General features: G+C 34.5%; 2 protein-coding genes across 2 annotated transcripts in view; both read right to left on the bottom strand.

Moving 5' to 3' along the window:
* Nucleotides 1-987: 987 nt before the first annotated feature.
* On the bottom strand, nt 988-18,018 carry LOC107584739 (two pore calcium channel protein 2-like). Its single transcript, XM_016271455.1, has 25 exons — nt 17,702-18,018; nt 17,393-17,509; nt 16,382-16,488; nt 16,138-16,210; nt 14,196-14,295; nt 13,830-13,895; nt 13,393-13,457; nt 12,566-12,665; nt 12,200-12,265; nt 11,763-11,827; nt 11,203-11,312; nt 11,003-11,084; nt 10,832-10,918; nt 9,253-9,372; nt 8,583-8,642; nt 8,231-8,359; nt 8,061-8,110; nt 7,878-7,977; nt 7,443-7,514; nt 7,275-7,348; nt 6,886-6,994; nt 6,506-6,588; nt 6,304-6,385; nt 5,790-5,881; nt 988-1,530 (listed from the first exon to the last, which is right to left on the bottom strand). Exons 2-25 carry the CDS (start codon nt 17,477-17,479, stop codon nt 1,452-1,454), a joined length of 2,058 nt encoding a protein of 685 aa, XP_016126941.1. The 5' UTR covers nt 17,480-17,509; nt 17,702-18,018; the 3' UTR covers nt 988-1,451.
* Nucleotides 18,019-19,642: 1,624 nt separating this feature from the next.
* LOC107584738 (two pore calcium channel protein 2-like) overlaps nt 19,643-20,142 on the bottom strand; it is a 24,051-nt gene continuing 23,551 nt past the window's right edge. The window contains exon 13 of the mRNA XM_016271454.1: nt 19,643-19,648. Within this exon, the coding sequence (XP_016126940.1) occupies nt 19,643-19,648 (6 nt within the window). The remainder of the gene's footprint in view (nt 19,649-20,142) is intronic.

Genomic DNA, 20,142 nt, shown 5'->3' with positions numbered 1-20,142 from the left:
GATAGTGTTCTGTATAGATTATTATTATTATTATTTTGTGCGGGTTTTAATAAAAAGTCTATAATTTGACTTTAAAAATTCTGCAGATACCCTGGTTATGATTTGTTTTTTTTTGCCATATCGCTCACCCCTAGTTTGGCACATGATTGTATAGGAACATCATTTCAGGACCAACAAAGGATGTTGATCCAGGCAAATGACAGAAATAAATAAATAGCAGAAACACTATATATATATATAATATCATCTCATTTAACTTGATGTAGAAAAATAACTCAAATAAAAACTGAAATAAAAATGTAAAACTGAATACATTTAAAAAATTTAATCAAAACATGAATTAAAAAATTACTAACGTTTTATCTAAAAAAAACAAAATATAAAAATAATATTTTTTTTTGCCTCTTATATGTAATGTCATCTAAAGTTGGTTTGATGTAAAGCATGCTACAGAAAAGTACTGATATAAGCCAGATTTGCCTGTAGACATTTAACAGAGACATTTAATCAAGTTGCTCTCAGAACAGAAAGAACCTAGTTTGTACCATTGAGATTTATTTTTATTTTTTTGCATTGTGACATGACAATAATTCAGAAAGTTACTTCGTAATACAAAACACTTCTCAATCCTTCTGTCAAGATGCAATGACTAATTTAATTCAATTCTATTTCAGATTACAGTAATGAGAATCAATTTCCTTTCCTTTTTTTAATTTTTGTGGATGAAATATGATCTGGACATTACTTGACCGTTTTTGAGAGATTCACCCATAACGACTTCTGTAAAATATACAGTAAAATCTAACATAAATAAAAGCACTGAACAAACATAATGGCACAGTCAAAAATATAGAATCTACAAATCAATAAAAACACAGCTAAAAGTATTTAAACAGTAATGAGTTATGTCCCTTTGTTTCCATGATTTTTAAAACAATCTATAGATTGTTTTGTTGTTTGATTGTAACAGGCTTAAAAAAATAAATACAAATATGGATTTTGTAAAATGCACAACGGAAATGTGTTTTTGATTTTTTTCACAAAAACAAAGACTTTCAAACTCAAAGAATGAAATTCTTCCAGACATAGGGTAAATCAAAAACTGTGGTATTGATACTGTATCATAAACACTACTGTACAGGTTTTCTTGAGCATTAAACAAGGACTCTGGGACTCCAGCAGCAGGAGTGATTTGAGCTAAAGCCTATTTATAAATTGAAGTTCCTCCAAACATTAACTCTGTGACGCTGTTAAAAACACATACATCCTTTCCCAGGCCGACCTGAAGCTACACAGATGCTATAATGGGAAACAGGCCCTCCAAAATGGATGGATATGTAAACATGAGGCTCACACAGACGTGATGGAGTCCTGGAGGATTCTGGGTGTTTTGGTGTAATTATGCATTAAAGGCGTCCCGTGAGGTGGAGGTGAGGGGGGCAAGCTTAGGGTCACCAGGAGAGGTGCAGATGAGGATGTTGTTGTAGTTGAGCTAGTAGCTCTTCTTCTGTCGGCTCTTGAACATGTTCTCTGAAGATGGAGGAAGGGCAAAAGAACAGAAAAAAAATCTGATATTTAAACAACCAAATTATAATTTCTCTCTCAGTTAAAGGTACAGTTCACCCAAAATGAAATTCTGTCAGTCTGTAAGGGTTTATTTCTTCGTGATCGTTGGTAGCCAATCAGTTGACAGCAGCTATTGACTTCCATAGTATTTTCATTTATTTATTAATTTTTTTGACTATGGAAGTCAATGGCTACCATCAACTGTTTAGTTACTAACATTATTCTTCGGGCTTGTTTATAATTAAAAGTACTGCATAATCATAAAGTTCCCTGTGGGCTACCCCGTCACATGAAGGAAAGACTAATAACATTATTTAATACATTCAGTACAAAGCTTTTACTAGTTTCAGCATAATAATATTTTATTGGCTTTCATTAAACACGTTATTATCAAATCAGCAAAATCCCATATCTGGAACCCAAATATGTATTTACAAATTGGTTCATAAATAAATGTTAATAAATATTTACTTAAATGTGTATTTTAATATTGGAAAAACAGGATAACTGCAAGTCTAAGTCATTGAATGTGTACCACAACCTATTTAATAGAGTAAAATATTCTGAAATTTATTATTTATTTTGAGATTGTATGGGTTTGTTCTGTATTGATAGTGTTCTGTATAGATTATTATTATTATTATTTTGTGCGGGTTTTAATAAAAAGTCTATAATTTGACTTTAAAAATTCTGCAGATACCCTGGTTATGATTTGTTTTTTTTTGCCATATCGCTCACCCCTAGTTTGGCACATGATTGTATAGGAACATCATTTCAGGACCAACAAAGGATGTTGATCCAGGCAAATGACAGAAATAAATAAATAGCAGAAACACTATATATATATATATATATATATATATATATATATATAAGTAAATTAAGATTTGTACTCGATCTTAAGGAGTGATAAACAAAACACACCACTATATATATAAGGAAATTAAGATTTGTACTCGATCTTAAGGAGTGATAAACAGCAGGATAAACCACACCACATTCCACTAAATTAAATCATTACCCTTCCCTTCCTTAATCAGAGAGGAATATGAGGGAAAGCTGTGAGGAAAGAGCAGAACGCAGCCTGAAATACTGGGCAGAGGAGCCTCGGGCAAATTCTGTCAAGTATCGGAACTAAGTATCGGAGCTAAGGTGTACTCATAAATCATAAATCACATAAAAGACATCACATTATATAACGAAATAAAACTATAAATCACTGACAGGCTATAGGACTGCAAAAAATAAATGCTTAATAAATGTTTTTGTATTAACTTTTTTACCATTCATTTATGCTTCCATTTTTCTACAAAAATATTTTTTTTCTATTCACATCACTTAATACGGCTAATGTGTACTGACTATTGACAAAACAAGCATTCACTTCAATGAGTTACTGAATTATGAATTCAAAAGGTAACACTTTAATATAGGGACCAATTCTCACTATTAACTAGTTGCTTATTAGCATGCCTATTAATAACATATTGGCTGCTTATTAGTACTTATAAAGCACATATTCTACATCCCTAATCCTACCCAATACCTAAACTTAAAGGGGTCATCAGATGTGACGTGCACTTTTACACGTTTTTTTAACTGAAATGTGTGTTGGCTGTGTGTCTACACAACCACCCTTTAATGATAAAGATCCACCCAGTGTTTTTTTTTATCTCGTTAAATAATTTCCCCTTTCTCATATCAAGCCATTCTCAGATGCTTGTCTGTGTGATGTCACACAGACCCAGGCCCCTCCCACGATTGTTGATTGACACTAGCGTTTTACCTTAGACCCGCCCTGAGTGAGCTGTCAACAGTCCGCCATGTTTTGACGCCGGAGCAGATGTAGACAAGAATGACTCATGTTCATTTTAACCGGTTAACCGTTAACCGACCGTAATAATTTTTGACCGATTAATACAATCAGTTAAAGGGTTTAAAAAGTAATTTACTTATTTATTTATTTTTTTCGGTAATTTATCAAAATATTTTAAAAGATTTGCTGCATGGTTAAAATACGCTACGTGTATATAAAAAAAATTGCGTTTTTCTAGAGAAAAAAAAACTTAAGTCGCATTTTATTTAATTCAGAAATAGGCCTAATGCCGACGCGAAATGTTTACAAACATTATAATAAACACTGTAAACATAGTTAGGCTATTTTAGTTCCCCTCACTCCACAACAAATCCTTTCAATTAACAGTATTTAGAAAAGAACACAAATTAAAAATATAAGAAGCTATAGCAATATAAACGACAAGCCAAAACAAATTAATTTAGGCTAAAACGAAACTCAAACCAACGTTGGGTCTCTCATTCGACACAAAATCAAATGTTTCCGTATCCGCAATGTATTTGAATGGCAAAATATTATTTATTATGTAGCCTACTACACTGGCGTTCCAATATCCACGTAAAACAAAATGGTTTGCATAACATCACGGCGGTACGGTGATAACGCTTAACGGCACAGATTTTACTACCTACATATTTAAACTGAGCAGTCTTTTTTTTCCCATGTTTGACTGACTGTATTTTATTATGATAATGAACAGGCTGCATTGTCAAGGTAGCAAAACTTAACTGTATCATGAGAACTGCTCGTCACCCCGCGGGGTGAGCAGAACTCATTAACATTTAAAGGAACATGCACTAAAATGGGTTGCTGAAAACAGAGCTGTTTTTGACAGGATAAAAAGGGTGTTGTTTTACACTACCATTGAGAAATTTTAACCAAAGTATGTTATAGACTTTTCATTAAAACCCTAAAGAATCATATCAACTTGTGGAAAATGGGCATCCGATGACCTCTTTAAAGTCCCCCTGTGGTGAAAATCAAGTTTTTTATGTTGTTTATTTGTCTATGTGGTGTTTTTAATATGCTTTTAGACAAACCATGTGCGCAATCCATTTATCAACACCATTGCTGAGTATTTTCTCCTTAAAACTGTAGTTTCCCAAAGGCAGTCACAGAAACGCAGTTTGAAACAGCCTCTTTTTTGCTACGTCACAAAATTCAATAACCAATCGCGTCAAGGGATCCTATCCTTAGCATATCATTAACTGTGCTGCAAAGCAGAGGGTCTAGTGAGAAGGCAGCCAGGTTAGTCCGGTAACAGTTATATTTTTTCTGTAGATGTTTCGCCGACTGTTAATATTTCCCCCTATTTTCACGATGTCATGTGCTGTTAGCGCTTATTTATTTGTATTTAGAACCGCTAACTTGAATAATAACCCGCGGCAGCAGTGTAAAAGTAGCCCGGAGTCAGACGCACCTCTCCCGCATTGACATCCGCACGTCACACGCGTATGATCGCGGGCGCGATTTGGAATCACAAACTTGGCTGCATTTGAGTCTTCAAGGCATTTTGAGGACACAACATCATCAAGTAAGTAAATTTAACGAATGTTACAGTATCCACTGTAGTTGTTCGCTAGTAAAAACAGTTTTATCAGTCATCAGTTTATCCATGTACGAACCAGCGCAAACAGATAATGTTACTTCACGAAGTTAGCCATCAGTCTCCTTGCTTACGTTGAGCATACCAGCTTATTTCTGGTTCAAACACATATGGCTTAATTAAACCAATATTTCCACTTGCCATTGCCATTGTATCGCGTTTACTACAGTTCAGTTAGTGGATCAGGAGGCGCTGGCTCATGGCTGGCTGGTGTGTGACTGAGTGGAGGCGGGGCTAGGTTGCGGATTCATAGATCTGCGTATAGTAAATGAGGCAAGGGTGTAGAGTTGCATTCAAGCTATTTTAAGGCATGAGAAAATTATTTTCACGAGAAAAAACATTTAAATATGTAATTTTGATCATCAAAGATGAGTTTTAAAGGATAACATTTTTGACTATGGGGGACTTTAACAATTACCTTACTAACTTTTAATAATACTGAGGCAAAAGTAGTAGTTAATGGTTTCTTAATAGCGAGATAATAAAGTGTGACCATTCAAACTCATTTCAAAACTCACTTATTTTCATCTATTGAATTATCACTACTGTCAGACAAACATTCTGATAACTTGGTGTTCATAAAATAATTAGAAATCTAATCTGAAACAGCTCTATTGTTCATATTCTATTGATTCTCACGGATTCATTTTAAAGTGGAAATTTTGCCATTTTTAGAACTAATGGTCGGTAAAACAGTGCGACTTGTTTTCTCCCAGGTCTCTAGAATCATTGATGAGGACTTTACAAAGGCTTTATTCATACCTGAAAATAAGCTGTACAGTGCTTTGATAGGCAATTCTCTCCACATCTTCAACAGAAAGAGCATTACTGCGGTCCCACTTATAGGTGAAATTCTAAACAAAGGGGAAAAAACAAGGTTAACTAGCATGTTTAGAAACAAATTTACTGCGCTGTCAAGAAAAGGTCAGAATTTATTGATTCAGTTACAAACAGTAATGCTAACTAACTGGATATACTACTACTGGTTATTAAGGTTAGGGGTTAGTATTGCTTTCGGTGTTGTATAGGCAATCAACACTGTCACTGACATGACCAATTAAATCTTTACACTCAGCTGCGGGACAGGGTGTGTGTTTAACTGGTTTGGAAAAAAGTCATGCTATTGATCATTTGTTCAGTAGTTCATCAGATTTCAATCATAAAAAATAGGACTATAATATATATATTTTTCTTTTGGAATAGGAAGACTGTGAATGTGTATTAATAAAGTAAATATGGTCAGTCTTGAATTATTTACAGAAAACAATCTACATACCTCCAAAATGAGGGCCACAAACAGGTTGACCCACATGACTGAAGATGTCAACCACCAGGCCACAAAGTACACCAAGGACCACCTGACATGGAAGAATTATGGGTACACATTTACAAAACCCCGTTCAGTTAAAGCACACGTGTTAAAGACAGACAGAAGGGTGTGTGTGTGTGTGTGTGTGTGTGTAGAGCGTCTAGCTTACTCTGTAGTGTATCTGGTGTATGCGTCTGTGAAAACATGCCAGTTATTCACCACCATGATGTTATAGAGGAGAACCAGAGAGGACTGGAAAAATATGACAGGAAAAATAGTTAAATTTTTTTGTATTTAATAGCTCAATAATTTACGAGACCAAAAAACAGTTTTCCTTAATTGTATGTAGGCTTAAACCTAAAATATAGGTATATATATAAATATATATTTTGAAAGTGAAAATAGTATTAAAATAAAAAATGTACTTTAATACTTTAAGCCTAGCAAATCCGGTCAAATACTCTGAATACTTATTCCTCATACATGCTTATTATGGCATTTTGGGAACTTGTTAAAAACCAAGTTCCCAGAGGCCTCTGTGCAACTTACAGCAAAATCATCAAAGTTGTTTGGCCAGTACTCCAGCTGTTCGAAAGTGCCACAATCCATGCTGAAGGGACCATCCGTTTTGTTCTCTATGCTGGCATTGGAGATTAGACTGAAAGGAGAGCACATAGAGAGAGAAGAGGCTCAGATCTAAAATCTATGAAAATAATAAGAAATGTTTCTTGAGCATAATTAGTATATTACAATGATTTCTGAAGGATCATGTGACACTGAAGACTATAGTAATGGCTGCTGAAAATTCAGTCATCACAGTAATAAATCACAATTTAAAATACATTTAAAAAGTAATAAATTGTAATAATATCTCACAATATTACCGTTTTTACTGTATTTTTATGTTTCCTGTTAAATGTGCAGTTGATGAACAGTACCTCATGTTTGATGGAGGGGTTATAGCTCCCTGGAAAAGCCAGATACCAAGGACGGCAAACATATAATACACTACCTGTATCAGCGAAATGTACAAGTGAAGAGACCATCAGTACGATTAATCGCCATCAATAATAAAACTGCTAAAAAAAAAGAGTCTGTTCACTCACCAATAGAATGCCAGCAAATGCCCGTAAGTTTTTCACCAGGTCCACAAGAGTGCTGGCCACCACAGCCATCAACTAAAGTAAGCACAAAAAAATATTTACACATTAAGCATTTATTACATTTTAAGCATTTTTTAGTGCTCTTTTAATGTCAGATGGTATGACCAATTGTGCCAATTATATGAAAAAATACTGGCTCCTGTGAACTGTCGTCAAATAGGTAAGGAATAATGTACAGTCTATCCATCCATCCATCCAGTATTTTTTAAGCTTTTTATTTTGGTGCACTGAAAACCTTTTAACTTTACTAGTGACCGGCAAAAAACTATTTGAGAAAAGAAATGCAATGGTGCCGGTACGTTTCGCACAGCTGTAGTATAATTTCTCCTTGTGTACATTTAGAACCAATGTGATTCATGTGAGAAGCCCGCCACCGACCTTGATTTCTGGAATTATTCTGAGGAAACGGAAGACAATCAACATGTTGACCAGTCGCACCATCTCCCACAAAGCCATCACATGTTGTGGAACCGGATCTCTGTAAACATAAGAGTAAAACATCACATTGAAGCATTTGGAGAAGAGATCAGGAGATTTGTTCTTCAAATTAAGCACACTCACATGTCCTCATAGGGAATCCTGTACGTGATGAATATGGCAATCTGAATTGCCTGTTGAGAATAAAAGAAAAATGGGTGTCCAGTTATTGCCTTCACCATGTAAACATGTATTCCGCAGAATTCCTAATGATAATTTTAAATCACAAAAAAATTACACAGGAAATGTGTTACCAGAAGAAGAACAGTGAGGAATCCATCAAATATGTTATTCCTGTAAGACAGGTAACCTCTCCAACCAAAAGCCACTATTTTCAGCAGGATCTCTATTAAATAGTACAGGATGAAAATACAGTTGAGGATCTAAAAGACAGAAAATATATTTACATGAATATTTATAGAAAAACACATATATCAACTATTGCTGAAAAAGCACCAGGGCATTTTTAAAGTCCACCCAAAGGATTTAACACAATGTTATTTATTTATTTATTTATTTTTTACAAACGAACCAACAACTAACATTTTTCTACGAAATTATATTTTTACAGCGACATAAATTATTTTCAGTGCATGAAACAGTCACCTCCATATAGAAGTTATTTTTCTCTGACCCAGATTTCTCTGAATTCAGAACCAAGACAGTCTGCAGAAAAACAATAACAGATATCAGATATGAACTTCAAGATTCAAATAAATGTTTTTTGCATATGCTATCCACAAGATGGCACCATTTTGCAAAAAAGAAAAACTCAAAACATCCTGTGCTCTACATAGACCTTGCAATCTATTTTTGTGAACTAAATTATTCAAATAATTTTCTGATCTGATTTCAAATAATGCTATAATTTGTTAATAATAATTGTAATAATACAATTATTAAACTAGTTTCTTTTATTACATGAATTGTAAGCATTTATGGTATGAGTACTTTAACATTTGTAGATTTCATTTTATTGTATAAAGTATAATCTGTGGTCAATGTTTAAATACATTTAATGACTTATTTGTGTAAGAGTAAAGTGTTACACTGATTATTTAATATTAAAACTTACATATTTCAATCCAAATCAATTTAATTTGGCATTTCTATCTCAAGAGCCCCTTGCAGCTCCATAATGAACCAGTAGGTGGTGAACAACCAATTTGGAAGACCCTGTTTTAGTCTACTGAATTCTGGAAAAGTGTGCAATGTTCTTTATGTAGGGTGATGTATATGATAATCAAAGCAAGTAAAAGGAAATATGATATCTTACACAGATACAGATGACATTTGCCAGAGCGACAACATTCCCCAGCACAGTAATATAAAAGTGACTGTAGATATTCTGGATATGCCGTAGGACAGGAGAACTGTACTCTGGTTTTGGTGGATGCTGAAGGGGGGGGGGAACAAAAAACAACAATAGAACAGTTAAAATGTCTGTTGACACCAAAGCTGAATTCAGAATTAAATTAAGAGTGTCTTTAGAAATTCCAACTCAACTCCTTCAGTTTGAATCTGAGGAAGTAAAATCTAATTTTAATGAAATTCAAAAACACTCTGCTACAAGTGTGGTTTAATATTACATTATTCCACTTTCCTGAAAAATGATATACTATTAATATTCAATGTTTGTATAAGAATTTTCTACACAATTTATATAAATTGTATTATATTTATACATATTATATTCAATAATTTAATTTAATTTAATAATTAATTATATTATATGTTATTATACATTATTATATTTGTTATAAGAATGTAACTTATTTGTTTGGAACATAGTTGAAGAACACATTATTTTCTAGAATGCTCTCTTAATTGTATTAAAGCCAAACAAAATGAAGCAAACTTTAAACAGTTATCTATTCTTGCCTATTTCGTTGTTGTATTGGATTCATCAAAACTCGTTTTGTGAGTTTTGTGAATTGCCATACACTGTAAAAAAAAATTCTGTAACATTTACGGTAAAAAAAAACGGCAGCTGTGGATGCCGGAATTTTACCATAAAAAATACAGTAGCAACGTTTTAGATTTTACAGTTTTAACTCAAATTTACAGTTAAATACCGTAATTTCATTAACTGATATAATGTTAATATATCAACCTATTGAAGTACTGAAGTCTGTTTTGTACCTCTGTAATACACTGATATCCACCAAAAGCAGGTGGTGATGAGAAAGTCGCATGATGAACCAAAGCCCATCACAAGCAGCTTTTAAATATTAATATATATAGAAGGTGCACAGTGTTATTCACACAAACACTAAACACCATCATGGTAACACACATGAAACTGAAATAATGCACTAAATATTAATTTAACAACATTAGGTGTAACATACAACCCTAATAAACATAACCGATAAGAAAAAACTAAGTAGAAACATAGTTATTAAAAAAAAACATAAAATTTGAAATGTAATGCAGGGAATTCTGGTAATGTCAATTTACGGTTATTCACTGTAAAATATATGTTCTTTTTCACTTCCAAAAACGGTATACTACCGTAAAAATTACATGTAATGTCCAATACAGTTTTTCACCGTATATAGTAGGGGAATTTATCGTTAAACAAATTAACAGGTTTTAACTGTAGCATTTTTCCAGTCTATTACCGTTAAATTCACGGCCAATTTTTACAGTGTACAGCTGTCATTCTGATCCAAATTCTAACTCATAAAATGCAAGGGAACCAATTCTCAACTTGCCCAACCCTGCTATGCACTAATGTCCCAATGATTCTAATACTAATTTAACCAACTTGCACAAACTGTTCAAAAATTGTAACTTGCTGAATTCTGAATGTACTGTAATGTAAACTGATCCACAAATGTAGACGATCAAACCTCTTTCATAAAATCCTTATCCAGCTCATTAAAGAGCCTCTGGAAGGCCTCGCCATTAATGAAGCCGTCTGGGAACTGCTGAGCAGCCTGGAGGAAACAAAAGACAGGTAAAACAAACAACCATGTCACGCACTATTTACTATAACAAACTATTCTGCAATCTGTATTGACCTTAATGATAGCCTGCCTGCAGTAAGACTTCATGTGGACTCTATCCATGACCTGCAGAAACATGTTCACCGCCACTCGCTCCCTGAGCAGCAACAGGAAAAGTCATGTGACCAGGCATAAAACACTACATTAGAGATATAAAGAGTAAATGTTTGCTACAAGGAAGAAAGACTAAAGTGCTGGAGAGGACTGGATCTTACACATGGCCTTCAGACTGAGTGCTGGTGTGCCCTCGGCCTGGACAGCACAGCACCTCGAAAGCAGCCCGAATACCCAGACGCCTCCTGATTATAGACGTCTGAACTGACATCTAAACACACAGACCATAACATCAATAATTAAAGGAACAGTTCACCTAAAATCAACATTTACTGACCCTCATTTTGTCACAAACATGTATGACTTCACAAAACACAAGAGGAATTTTTGAAGAATTTTCACGCCACTCTTTTCCATACAATAATAATTATGGTATGCCTTAAAACCAATTGAAAAAACAGGGTCATATGGAAAACTTTTATTGTGCTAAACTTTTTTTATTTTTTTGTCATTTTTGGAGCTTGATGGGCTCTGATCAGTTCTGTTGTATGGAAAAGAGGAGCTTGGAAATGATAAAATACATTCTATGCTCCATGGGAAAAAAAACAGTCATATGAGTTTGGAAATAATAACAGAATATAGATTGCTGAACTATTCTTTTAGCAAAAAAGCACAAATTCCTAAAACAACGTCAAATGTAAGTCACATAACCGTCACTCACCAGTAAATATCCCCTGAACTGGTTATAAATAATAGCCGTCATTAGATTCATTAACAAATACGTCCCTAAAAGAAAAGAAAAAAAATTGTCAATGGTTAATGCAGGTGGAAAATTTTGAATGCAAGTAATATTAACTGCAGTGTGCGTGCGTGTAAATATACACTACGAGTCAAAAGTTTTTGAAAAGAAGTCTCTTATGCTCACCAAAGCTGCACTGAAAAAATACAGTAAAAAATTAAAATAAATTGCATAAAATTGAATGCAAATTTGATGCAATTTATTCCTGAGTTTTCAGCAGCCATTACTCAGACACATTTCTTCAGAAATAATTATTAGAGACTTCTTTTAGAAATATTGCAAAATCTTATATTATTCCAATGTTTTCACCAGTAGTTTATGTGTGTGTGTGTGTGTGATTGAATGCCATTAAAACTTACCAAACACACTAAAGAGAATAAAAAATATAGAATAGCCACGGTTCAGAGAGTATGCTGGAATCATGACTGTTGAGAGAGGAAGACACGTTGACAGACACACAGATTACAAGAAAGGTTGTAGGCCATTTTAGGCAGTTTCACATTTAAGATACCTGTGAAAGTTTAACAGAACGTTGTGACAAGTCACAAGACATCATGTCATGTGGTTAAAGCCAATGACTCATAGCCTCCACTGCAATGAGCCAGAGATGACTGAGAATTCGACACAACGGTGCCAAAATGTCATCCGTCACTGACCATCTAAAACTTTACGGAGTCATCCAGAGATTTGCACCTCCTGACATTTACAGTCAAATGAAGACGTACCGTCAGGGTTATTGGCTGTCGTTAGCAGCACTAGCAGAGAAGACAGGGCCTTTGGCAGGTTTTTGAAGTAGGTTTCCCATTCTCCATTCTTCTTAGGGTCCTACAGAAACACATCTATTCAGTCAACTGTAGCAACTCACTTGGAATAAAAGTGTCTGCTAAATTATTCAGTGTAAAGATTGGATGGTATTTGTTCCTTTACTGGCCAGATGACAATTACAAATTGCACATTAAGATTAACTAATTAAAACTAGGACTGGATCTTACACATGGCCTTCAGACTGAGTGCTGGTGTGCCCTCGGCCTGGACAGCACAGCACCTCGAAAGCAGCCCGAATACCCAGACGCCTCCTGATTATAGACGTCTGAACTGACATCTAAACACACAGACCATAACATCAATAATTAAAGGAACAGTTCACCTAAAATCAACATTTACTGACCCTCATTTTGTCACAAACATGTATGACTTCACAAAACACAAGAGGAATTTTTGAAGAATTTTCACGCCACTCTTTTCCATACAATAATAATTATGGTATGCCTTAAAACCAATTGAAAAAACAGGGTCATATGGAAAACTTTTATTGTGCTAAACTTTTTTTATTTTTTTGTCATTTTTGGAGCTTGATGGGCTCTGATCAGTTCTGTTGTATGGAAAAGAGGAGCTTGGAAATGATAAAATACATTCTATGCTCCATGGGAAAAAAAACAGTCATATGAGTTTGGAAATAATAACAGAATATAGATTGCTGAACTATTCTTTTAGCAAAAAAGCACAAATTCCTAAAACAACGTCAAATGTAAGTCACATAACCGTCACTCACCAGTAAATATCCCCTGAACTGGTTATAAATAATAGCCGTCATTAGATTCATTAACAAATACGTCCCTAAAAGAAAAGAAAAAAAATTGTCAATGGTTAATGCAGGTGGAAAATTTTGAATGCAAGTAATATTAACTGCAGTGTGCGTGCGTGTAAATATACACTACGAGTCAAAAGTTTTTGAAAAGAAGTCTCTTATGCTCACCAAAGCTGCACTGAAAAAATACAGTAAAAAATTAAAATAAATTGCATAAAATTGAATGCAAATTTGATGCAATTTATTCCTGAGTTTTCAGCAGCCATTACTCAGACACATTTCTTCAGAAATAATTATTAGAGACTTCTTTTAGAAATATTGCAAAATCTTATATTATTCCAATGTTTTCACCAGTAGTTTATGTGTGTGTGTGTGTGTGATTGAATGCCATTAAAACTTACCAAACACACTAAAGAGAATAAAATATATAGAATAGCCACGGTTCAGAGAGTATGCTGGAATCATGACTGTTGAGAGAGGAAGACACGTTGACAGACACACAGATTACAAGAAAGGTTGTAGGCCATTTTAGGCAGTTTCACATTTAAGATACCTGTGAAAGTTTAACAGAACGTTGTGACAAGTCACAAGACATCATGTCATGTGGTTAAAGCCAATGACTCATAGCCTCCACTGCAATGAGCCAGAGATGACTGAGAATTCGACACAACGGTGCCAAAATGTCATCCGTCACTGACCATCTAAAACTTTACTGAGTCATCCAGAGATTTGCACCTCCTGACATTTACAGTCAAATGAAGACGTACCGTCAGGGTTATTGGCTGTCGTTAGCAGCACTAGCAGAGAAGACAGGGCCTTTGGCAGGTTTTTGAAGTAGGTTTCCCATTCTCCATTCTTCTTAGGGTCCTACAGAAACACATCTATTCAGTCAACTGTAGCAACTCACTTGGAATAAAAGTGTCTGCTAAATTATTCAGTGTAAAGATTGGATGGTATTTGTTCCTTTACTGGCCAGATGACAATTACAAATTGCACATTAAGATTAACTAATTAAAACTAAACTAAATTTATTTTAAAAACTACACTAATTTTATTAACTAAACTTTATTTGTAATTATCCAGTTTTACTAACAGCTTTACTCCGGCTGACCTTATTGCATATGCATTTGTAGCAGTTTCCCTTTCAGACGCAAAATTTATGGGAGGAGAGTAGGCCTATTTAAATGAATCATGCAACATGATTTACTAAGGTTTGCGTTAGTCAATTTACTGGTATTTGCACCACTCAAAAAAAGCATGTCTTAACCTATTTTGCACTTGACTTGGTTGCGACTGCTGCAGCCAGGAGGAAGCATTGCTTGGTAGAAGGGAGAGACTTTTTTTCCCCACTCTTATTAATTTATTTGGAATGCCAGAGGAAGATGTTATCCGTACATATTGTATGCCAAGCCATATAATTTTTTCATTTACTCCGCTTTTTTGCCACCTTAATTTGTGCTGATCTTGGTAGATTACGTTGTTCATTATGGAAATGAGATGTTGCATCTGTTCTTTAATTTACGCATTGTCAGTAAATCACCCGCAGAACTTTCCACTTCCATCTGCAGTGAATATTTTTGGAACTGTGCTCTCGCACTAATTTGTCTTGTTTGGTAAATCTGGCCCTTAGTACATTACTGAGGGTTTCTGTAGGTTTTATCAAGGTAAAATTAAGACTATTTAAGACCTTTTTAAAAACAAGTAAAGAAAATGTAAGGAATAAATTGAAGAGAATACAAGAATATGCCCAAGTCAATATGCTCTCTTAATGTAAATGTCTAGAGAGAACACGAGTTACCAAAAAAAAAAACACTTTTACTTTACTTCCTGATCACACTGCAAAAAAGCTGATTTTCTTCCACAGTAATTTTGTGCAAAATGTCTCTTAAGATACATTTACTTGAGGAGCAAATTGACATAAGAAGTCTGAAATTGATTAAAATTAAGCGAGTTTGATTAAAATATGAACAATATCTGCCAATGGGCTCAGAAAAATTCAACTTAATTCAAAGGAGAAAAAGTTTTCATACCCCACTGACAGATATTTGTTTTTGTTTTAAACATAAACTCACTCAATTTTGTTATATTTTTCAAGAACTTACATTTGCATGTAAATGTATCTTGATTTAAGCATGATTAGATATTTGTATTGGAAAACAAAAATATTTTCACTTTTACAATGTATGCAACATTTAATGCCATGACTTTATCAGTTTTAGACTTTCTGCTCTTATTTAAAAAGGCTTTTTTAAGACCCACACAAACCCTGATTACATTTTTACATTTTCTGAATACATTTTTAGTGGTGCTTGCCTGTGCAAAAAAATGCTGCCAGGATGCTAAAGTATTGTGGTTGGATGCTGTGTGGTTTCTGAGGTATTCAGCATGTAGCTATGTGGCTGCTTACTGGCCCATGTCAAAAGATCCCACATACAAGTCTCTATATTCTGATATCTAGATATGACTCTGGTTTCTCCATCAACAGAAGTCTTTAGGAGTTTTATTGTCTGCTCAGTAAAAATCTGATCTCTTGAACATCTCTCCTCAATAAGCAACACTAACGTATCATTCATGTCCAAAGCACAAATTGATGAGTATGAGTTATGTGGCAAAATGTAATACTTGGGGACAGGGGCTTGTTTAAATCAAAAAGTGGCACCATATAAGTATTGATAGAAATTATGTGATAAGGATGTGATCACTTCTTACATCTGATTTGGCAAAGATCAGCATTCCTATCATGGTGAATAAGCAGATGTGTAACGCCAGAAGCAGAATAACACTGAAACGGAAAGAGTGAAAAACAGAGAGAACCGATCCGGTCAATGTTTATCCGATCATTTTTAAATTATAATATTAGAATGGAACTGCACACAAATTGAGAAGTGAAAATAAGGAATTAAATGGAGGCTGTTATGGGGAAAAACCCTTATTACAGAAAATATGTTATTACCTTGCTATTTCAGGAAGAGTCCTTTTGATACATTTTAGAGTTTTCTTCATAAGGGAAGAGTTTTGCAAGAGGAAAAATGGGCGAATTAGTCTCCTGACTCTTAAACTCTGTGGGACAGAATGACAAGGAAGCATTACAATCAATGGACCTGATGCTAACAGCTGACTCAGACATTTACTTACTTAGGATTACTTGTCCAAAAATTTACATTTCATTTAATTTCCCTCAGGTCATATTTGATGTGCTTATGCAAATGAGATTTGCAAATGAGATTTGCAAAGTTCGTTTAGAATTACATTTTACTTGTATTTCTATGAATTATAAGCACATTTGTGACCCTGGACCACAAAACCAGTCATAAGGGTCAATTTTTCGAAATTTAGATTTATACATCACCTAGAATCTGAGGGTGCAAAAAAATCTAAATATTGAGAAAATCGCCTTTAAAGTTGTCCAAATTAAGTTCTTAGCAATGCATATTACCAATCAAAAATTAAGTTTTAATATATTTACAGTAGGAAATTTACCAAATATCTTCATGGAACATGATCTTTACTTAATATCCTTATAATTTTTAGCATAAAAGAAAAATCAATAATTTTGACACATACAATGTATTTTTGGCTATTGCTACAAATATACCCCAGCGACTTAAGACTGGTTTTGTGCTCCAGCAGGGTCACATTTTATTTTGCCAATAGTGTTGGGCAGATTACATGTGGGGACTTTCTATATTTAATTTAATGAAACTACATAAAAAGGTATATTTATGTCATATTGAATTAATTTAGTAATTTATTGTCACATTTAACTTAAAACTATTTCAATCTTCAGTTTAATGTAATGCGTTAATTGCCACTTCTTTGTAATTATTTGTGGAACTTACTAGCAATTTCGAGTGAAAACTTTCTACGCCAATTTGTTTTATAGTGTAAATATTGTCATATACTGTTATAGTGTAAAGAGGCATAATAAATAAGCAGCTTTGTAGTACAGTTCTTATAAACTCACCTCACTGCACATCATGCTAATACTCAACATCCAATCAATAACTGATGCTGCAATCACTACTATATAACCAATCAGCCACTTGTTCATACGAAACTCCTCCCATCCTATCAGATAACTCTGCAAAACACACAAAACATCCAATATGTTCTTTAATATAATATTAAGCAACTTAAGTCATATTACAAAAGAGGTCTGTTTAACTCTGTCATATGGGCTTGAATGACATTTAATGACATAATTTTCATTTTTTGAGTGAACTACCTGTTTAATGCTAACCCAATAGTCAACTGAATATTTCTGGATTTCTACCTTCACAGTGACATCTAGGATGAAGATACAAAGGCAGACTATCTCAATCCCCTCCGTCAGTCCACAGGGTGGCTCCCAAGGCTTGGGTTTGAAACGAATGTCCGAGGTGTAGGTCAGAGAGGAGGGTGTCTCAATGAAAGCCAGTCCCAGTACAACAGCAATAGTGAACCCCAGACCCCTTCAAGAGAAAGAGAGAGTGTGGAACTGATACTGACAGAGAGAAACATAAGCAAATGACCACATAAGTAGCTAGAGGGTACAGGTCAAAATAATTGCAGGAATGTTGCAGGTCCAGTTTTTTTTTTTTTTTTACCCCAAAAGTATTCCTGCTAACAGTTACTAATAAAGAACAAAGCATTAGAAAGCAGCCATCTGTAGACAGGTATCAAATTGACTAATGTTACTGCAGAGACTGTCTGGCATTGTGTATTTTAGCATGATACACAAACATACAGGGTTTTAAATTAACCTTTTCACTCACTAGGCAAATTAGGTTATTGGCCATTTAGAACTTCTAATAGCCAAAACAGAAATATTGCACATAAAGTGGATTATCAAAATCAGACACACAAAACAATCTCTGTGACAGCATTTAATTTTTAAATATAGCTCACTCCAAAATTAATGTTTAATGTTAAACAATGAAGATTAGTGGACAGGCTGTAATTTAAAAAAATTATCAGATGTTTCCTTACAAATGTCAACTTACTGAGAACTGAAGCCTTTCTTCCATTAAAGGGTTAGTTCACCCAAAAATTAGAATTCTGTCATTAATTAGCGTGTGGCGTGATGACATCATTACGCCGGATCTGGGTCAGCACCGCCACATGCTTGCGTCATGATACTGTCGCGAACGCGCGACAGTAGAGACGAAAATGTGGAATAAAGTTGTTATTTTTGTTTTCTTTGCGCAAAAATGTATTCTCGTAGCTTCGTAACTTTACAGTTGAACCAGTGATGTCACACGGACTACTTTGTCGATCATATCTTGGTACTTTTCTGGACCTTGAAGGTGGTAGTTACCTTGCTGTCTATGGGAGGGTCAGAGAGCCCTCAGATTTGATCAAAAATATCTTAAATTGTGTTCCGAAGATGAACGGAGGTCTTATGGGTTTGGAACAACACGAGGGTGAGTAATTAATGACAGCATGTTCATTTTTGAGTGAACTAACCCTTTAATATCCATTAAAAAATGCCAACCTGTTCTCACTCCCAAGGGGTCTGAAAATAATGCTCCAAAATATCATACCATGATAACAAAATTATACCCATGCATTTAATTTAACGAATGTAAAATTCTCATGCCCTTCGTATCAGTATATTGATGACAAATGTTTTTAAATATGACGCATTGCAATAAACACGCTAAAGGGTGCTTTGGCATCTGCATAATGACATGCAAAAGTCTTGGACATGCGGCATTTATCGGACCCCTAGGAACTGAGAACGGCTTGATAAGTGGCCTCTTGTCTGCAAGTGCTCTGGAAGACAGTAAACTGGTCACAAAAAAGCTGCTTGGATATAATTCTCTATATGAAGACTTTATTCAAGCCAAAAAAACATATTTATTCTTGAAAAATGCACAATCTAAATTTTGTTAATGTAATTCAATAGTAAACTTTGTGAGTGGCTCACTTTGTCATTGCAGGATATTTGTCTCGTCTCTTTTTGCTTTGTTTTGCTAATACTGGAGGCTGTTTTTATGGGAAGGGCTAGCGATGGTGTGTAAAATGATAGATTTACTAATCACATCCCACCAAACTGGCTAGTGAGTTGATATGTGTAACCCAGCATGGGTGATTTTCACCCACATTTGGCAGGTTTTCATTTCTATCCCTGCAAGGATACCGGAAAGGGACATGATGTAACTATAAGTGCTGTTTACATTCCACCCACAGGAACTATACTGGTAATGCATTATTACTGTAGAAGCTCTTCTACCTAGAACTGTAATCACACCACAAAAAGATGACATGGACAACTTAATAGCTCCAAAAACGAACATTTTGTAATGTTGTGTAATGTAAAATGCAAGGAATATTTCTGCTTTTAAACCCTCTAGAATGTGAATTTTATTTGATTTTACAAATTAAGAGACAAGTCTAACCTTTCTGTGGTAATTGACAACATGTCTGATCCAATCCAACAACAAGGTTCTGTGAATAAAGCTTAAAGAACTATGAAATGGCTTTGTGATCTTAGTTTTCTTGTCTGTGTTAACGTACAGTATCCCCAATAACAGGACGTCGAGGCAGGGAATATTGAAGGGATTGTCCCAATTAGCTTTTTATCTTCCTTAATGGGACATATATCCAAGTAAAAAGGCTTCTTGAATGACAAATTGTGGGTGAGACTTGATGTTATCCACTGGAACTGTCTGGATCATAATAGTTTAATAGACCATAACAGTTTAATAGGTTTCCAAAAATAAATAAATAAAT

The sequence above is a fragment of the Sinocyclocheilus grahami genome, unplaced genomic scaffold, assembly GCF_001515645.1.
Source record: "Sinocyclocheilus grahami isolate Dianchi unplaced genomic scaffold, SAMN03320097.WGS_v1.1 scaffold62.1, whole genome shotgun sequence".
In the NCBI taxonomy this organism is placed as follows: domain Eukaryota; kingdom Metazoa; phylum Chordata; class Actinopteri; order Cypriniformes; family Cyprinidae; genus Sinocyclocheilus; species Sinocyclocheilus grahami.
This window is presented reverse-complemented; position numbering and strand designations above follow the sequence as displayed.

What these genes read in the sequence shown, in the direction of transcription:
- LOC107584739 (XM_016271455.1), bottom strand. Translation starts at nt 17,479, where the DNA reads ATGAACAAGTGGCTGATTGGTTATATAGTAGTGATTGCAGCATCAGTT. An exon ending in AGTTCAGGGGATATTTACTG is followed by an intron (nt 11,313 to 11,762) that starts GTGAGTGACGGT and finishes CTGTGTGTTTAG; the next exon opens with ATGTCAGTTCAGACGTCTAT. An exon ending in AGGATTCCCTATGAGGACAT is followed by an intron (nt 7,978 to 8,060) that starts GTGAGTGTGCTT and finishes TTATGTTTACAG; the next exon opens with AGATCCGGTTCCACAACATG.